This window comes from Diabrotica undecimpunctata, chromosome 2 (assembly GCF_040954645.1).
Source record: "Diabrotica undecimpunctata isolate CICGRU chromosome 2, icDiaUnde3, whole genome shotgun sequence".
Lineage (NCBI taxonomy): Eukaryota > Metazoa > Arthropoda > Insecta > Coleoptera > Chrysomelidae > Diabrotica > Diabrotica undecimpunctata.
Genome location: NC_092804.1, coordinates 177,746,732 through 177,752,731, shown reverse-complemented (window position 1 = coordinate 177,752,731; position 6,000 = coordinate 177,746,732). Strand labels below are relative to the sequence as shown.

At 32.8% G+C, this 6,000-nt stretch overlaps 1 protein-coding gene across 1 annotated transcript in view; it reads left to right on the top strand.

Annotated features, from left to right (window-relative positions):
* The first annotated feature begins 891 nt into the window (after positions 1-891).
* Dark (Death-associated APAF1-related killer) overlaps positions 892-6,000 on the top strand; it is an 86,197-nt gene continuing 81,088 nt past the window's right edge. Inside the window, 2 exon segments of the mRNA XM_072524113.1 lie at positions 892-1,218; positions 1,277-1,471. Coding sequence (XP_072380214.1) covers positions 1,090-1,218; positions 1,277-1,471 — 324 coding nt within the window. The 5' untranslated portion in view covers positions 892-1,089.

Below are 6,000 nucleotides of genomic sequence, written 5' to 3'. Positions count from 1 at the left end.
TATAGACCAAACGTAAATTTGATTACTTAGGAGTAATACTACCAAATATAAATGGGCTAAGACTCAGAAAAAATAACACATAGAGACTTTTTGTAGTATGTACCTAGACCACCGAAACGATAATGGTACTTCACGCTTGCAGGAAGAGCTCAAAAGAAGGAAAAATAAGCAGAACAAAAGTAAACTATCTGGGGTTTAAATATAATTCGTCATCTTGATGAGAAGTCAACTTGGAAGGCTCATACAAAAGCAAAATGAACTACTTTATAATCAGCTCATGCAAAACTCTTCAATATGTAGGTATCCAATGTAAACTACTTTAAAGAAAAATTGGCTGGATTAAAGTAATTTGCAAACATAAGAATAAATCGTATGTATATTCTACCTAAGAAAGCAATATTTCTAAGAAATGATTTATAAAATTTAATCAAAAATTAATAGAGTACTTACAATAGGTGAAATATTTTGTGTTGTCTAACTTCAGAAGCATTTAGTGAAATGAATATGTTAGAAAATAACCAAACAAAGCAAGTTAACTCGATATTTAACATCTGCTGAATAATTGGTAACGACTAGAGACCTTTAAAAAATCATAAAAATTGGTAAATATATCGTACAACGAAAATATTATTGAATATGAGATTTTTTGAACGTTTCACAACAATGCCCATTTTAGACGTTTAATTCAGTTAGTTAGCATCACAACCCAGCAATATATTATAATAAAAGGCTTCGACAATTATATTTTATTTCAGAATTAGTAGAAAAATGTAATAGTATAGAAAAACATTTGATAAATAATAGAAAAAAAAATACATTTCCGTACGATATGGCAACATGTGATGTTTTTCTGTCAAAGTCAATGTGTCATGCTCTACGATCCTAACAAAAAACAAAAGTCGCATAGGAAAGGTTTGAACAGGTTCGGTGCTGTTGTATTATTTTGTTTTATTATTATTTTTTTGTTGTGGTGGTGATTTATAACTAACTCTAAACTAGATAAAGTTTTTATCGTATCGAAGATAACTATTTTGCCAATAAAAGTGACAATGTTCTAGCTTCCTATTTATTGTTTTGTTCATTAAAGCTATGGACGAATCTTTGAGCTCTCAAATTATTTCTTACAAAAGTGTGATCGCGAACGTCGATGATTTTATAGATTATTTAATTTCAATAGATCTTTTAAATGAAAATGCATATTTGGATATTTGGAAACGGGTAAGATGTGGACATTTAAATATTTGGAGATTACTTTGTAAGTTTCTTTTGTTTCCAGCGACCACAAGACCGACTCAATGAATTATTTAATCAAATTCCTTTAAACGGTAGTTCAGAGGCTGTTTTAAAGTATCTGAAAGAAAACTACCCTAACCATGAAAAAGAACTGGAAAATGAGAGAAATTACAGAATATCATCTGTAAGGGGAAGCTTCCCAGAATTGCCACCTTACTACATTTCTAGGAAAACCCTGGTAAGTAGATGCTTTGAGTGATTTCTAAGAATTGCAATAATTACCTTCTATCTGTCATCAATATTATTTTTATTCCTGCAAATAAAATAATGGATTTTAGTAGTGATACTTATATACATAGTTTTTAAATATAAATTCAATTAAAAGTTTTTCGTACAAATTGAGTAAGTATATAGTATAGTATAGAATATATAGTAGTACAAGTTCATATGATCTTCTATTACGCTACTTTTGGTTTTTATTTGCTATTCCATACAGCTCAAACCATTTAAGGTTGATTGCAGTAAAATTATATTAAGTTATGAGTATTTCAATTCTAAAACTAAATTTGAATACAAAAAAGATACGACTTTATAGCCCCTTTAAGAAATGCCTCAGACTCACCTAATTAACCAATTTTATTTATTAAATTGGATCTTAAAGCTTGTTTCTTATATATGTAATAAAAATCAACTGTTTATTAAAATTTTAAAATATTTATTACTGAAAATGCGTAGAAAAGATGTATTTTACAATTGAAACACTTCTATTTTTCTTGCTTTTCTCGATTTTTCATAGAATTGGAGATTAGCCAGTTTTTATTATTTTATCAAGTTACCTCAGATAAAAAATAAAGATTCTATATTAACTAGAAGCTGAGATGTTGTAAAATTGTATAGCTTGTCTCAATTCAAAGTTGATATTCAAAGTTCTACTGTTGATCATTCTCAGATATATGCATCCCCACTCATGATATTTTTCTTCTTATTCCTTTTCATTACAGGGTTTAGGCATCAAATTTCTTTCCATTTTTCAGGAGGCAAGTACTATTCTTCTTTCTTTCAGTTTATAATTTAATATTTGTTTAATTAGGCAATTTTCATTTACTTTGTTTAAATGTTGTTTTCATTTTGTTCTTTATTATTTTATTTTCCATTCATTGAGTAAATATCCAGCTCTTATCTTATTCCTTTATTTCTCTTTTTCTATCAATTCTTGTAATATTCTTGTAATGCCTTTAAATCTTTTAGGAAAACTCATCCCACTAGCATGGATTCTTTGCTTTTATTGATCTGTCTCTTATTTTTCAAGTATACTTATCTTATAATTGCTTATTTTGTGTATGGTAGTTTCCCTGACATTTCTCCTCTCCTATTTTTTTACTCACCATTTAGTTCTATAGTTGATCATTCTCATATATATGCATCATTTCTTCCTTTAATTACCTGTTTTCTCATCAATTAATTGTTTTAGTCTCATTTAGATACCACACCCCACACTTCCTGTACTTAAGTTAGTTTATTAATAGAAAAATAATTGCCCAACTTAGTAATCTAATCTATAGATAATTGTATGATTTATAATTTTGTTCTAAATTTACATGACAAATCTGTGCATTCATTTTTTTTATCTTATTCGTTTTTATTCCTATTAATATTGGAGGAATCCTTGAAACTTTGTCATAACCTTGTTCACTGTTGTTGTTCAGATATTTTTAATAGCTAATCTACTACTATACACAACAAATCCTATGAATATTTTAGGAAACACTTGTGATTTCCCTGAATTTCTTGTGGTTTGAAATATCAAGGACATGATTAATTTTGTTCACAACAAATAATTTGTTTTAGAAACATTTAGTTATCATTTTTATGGCATTGTTTGATTTCGCTTAATGTGTAGTTGACTTTCACTTATTTTTTAATTTTATCATATCCCACTAATTCAGAATGTTCATCATTTGAGTGTCCATCTCTCACCTATTCTTCCCATCTATTGGAAATTGTGGAATTGTATGTAATTCTTAATTTTTCTTCATCTCTGTTAGTTAAGCACATTTTTCTGCTGCATAGGTAATGACATGATAAGGTTTTTTATCTTTTAATAATGATTTGATTTGGTGTCTTCAATATATGTTTTATTGCATGTGTTTGCTCTTTCACCCATTTCGATGGTTTTAAGAATTTAAATCCGGTTTATTTGCTTTAACTTTGTTATTTTTTTTAACACCAAATCGTCTGCATGTCTCAGTTGGTCTTCTATTATGCTGGGTGGACTCTGGACATAGACAGCTGGATTATTATTTGACGCAAGTGCTCACAGGCCATGGCTGCTTCCGCAGCTACCTTTTCAGGTTTAGGACACAGTCCGATCAGTGCTTTTACTGTGGTCTCTCGGATACTGTGACACAGACGATGTTGGAGTGTGAGCGTTGGGTGGATGAAAGAGAGAAGTTTGAAAGAGAGTGTAACTGGAGAATGTTTGATTCAGTGAGAAAAATGGTGAAGAAAATTATGAGGAATGAGTGGTGGTGGACATGGATCCACAAATTTGTCAGGGAGCTGCTCTCTTCAAAAGAACGAGAGGAGAGGGAACTCGCAACGGAATTTTAAAACGAGCGAGTAGCACCTCGGTGGGATTAGGACTGTTGCAGGCTGAAATAAAAGAGAATGAGACACAGATGACGCGAGATAGATGGAAGCCTCGCTAAGGCAGGGGGTTGAAAGTCTTTGGTGGTTCGCGTTGGTGTGGTTTTCCTGATAAATGTGTTTAAGAAAGAATGAAAATCGGGTGATAGCAGGGCATCCGGAGAGATGCTTTGCCTTAACCAGTCTTTCCATCCTGATGTCTGGAGTGACAGAGGAGAGGTTTTTAGTTGGACGCCGACTGTCTCGGAGTGGTGACAGGACGAAGTGTCAAAGGTCTAACTCCCTCGGGCATCTCGTCCTGGCACAACTTCGTTAGGGTATTAGGAACCCAACAATACCTGGGTGAGTCACAGGAATTTGTATGCAGATTTTCCTTCTTCTCTTTAAAGATGTAAAAAAAGTTGGTCTTCTATTGGAGCGTAAATCTACTATTGATAGATTGGCTTGCTTCATCTTGATTTTGATATTATGACATCCTTGCACTGATTACTCTAAAATCCTTAATTATATGTTACAGTTTTTATTTTCTATTTTTGACCGTATTTTCTAAAATGTTTAGACATCTATTTTCCGTGAATTATTCATCTTTGGTATCCATTTCATTTGGTTGATGTTTTTTTATGTCTTTACTTTTGATTTGTATCACTTTTTTGATGTCTCCAATTTTAAACTTTCCTTGTTCGATTTCCACTCTTCACCTAGTTTAGCAAAGCCTACTGTTACTGTTTTTCTAGTATTTCTGGGTACTCATCTCTGCTTTTTCTTTTTCTTCATTCAAAGGATTCTTGATGTGCTTGCTTCGAAATATTTTTTTTGCTTGGTTCCGAGCTTCACTATATATTTCTTTCTTTTGTGGATCTTGGCCTGCTCAAAAAGAAGTCGCCACTCCTGTCGATTCCTGGCAACTTCCCTTCATCTTCTGACCATTAGAATCTGTAGGTCTTCTTCCAAATCATCAATATATCTCCTTCATGGTCGTCCTTTACTTCTTGTGCCCTCTGGTTTTGAAAATGATAATCTCTTCGTGTATTCGCGATCTGACATCCTAGCAATGTGTCCAGCCCATCTAAGTCTCTGCACTTTAACGAATTTCACAATATCTGGATCGGTGTATAACTGATATAGTTCAAAGTTGTACCTTCGACGCCATAGCTCATTTTCATTTAAGGCCCCAAAAACCTGTCTAAGAATTTTTCTCTCAAAATTACCAAAAAGTCTTTCATCATTTTGAGATAAGGTCCACGTTTCAGCCCCATATATCAAAACCGGCCTTATTAAGGTCTTATTTTAATTATATTTTTATTTCGTCGCTTGTCGTGTTTGTTGCTTTTACTAGCGATCCAAGATACGTGAATTCTTTGACTCGCTCAAAAGTATGGTTGTTAATTTGAATTCTCTCTTGGATATTTCGGGGGTTTTTAGAAACCAACATATATTTCGTTTTTTCCTCGTTTACCACAAGTCCTAATTCACTTGCCGCGTCCGCAAGCATTGTAAAACACTGCACCATGTCTCTCATACTTCGGCCCACTATAACTATATCGTCAGCGAATGCAAGAATTTGCGTCGATCTATTAAAAATAGTTCCATTCATTCTAATATTTAATTGTCTGATTGCCTTTTCTAAGGCAATATCAAAGAGGAAACACGCCAGCGCGTCCCCGGTCTTAGACCATTATGTCAAAGAACGTAGAGTTTTCTCCTTCAATTCTAACGCATGAACTTACGTTTTGCATTGTTAGTTGGGTCAACTTAACTAACTTAGGTGGAATCTCAAAGTTTATCGTTGCATTATATAATGCAGTTCTTTTCACACTGTCATAGATTGCTTTGTAGTCGACGAAGAGATGGCGTGTATCTATGTTATATTCTAGTGACTTTTCTAGAATTTGTCTATGTGCTTGAATTGGATGTGTAGTTGACTTTCCAGCTAAAACCGCATTGATATTGACCAACAATATCCTTTGTAAAATGTTTAAGTCTTTCAAACAATACATTGCCGAGGATTTTGTACGCCGATGCTAACAGAGTAATGCCTCTATAGTTCTTATACTCCAGTTGATCACCCTTTTTATGCAACGGACATATTATTCTCTTTAGCCACTGTTTTGGTACAAATTC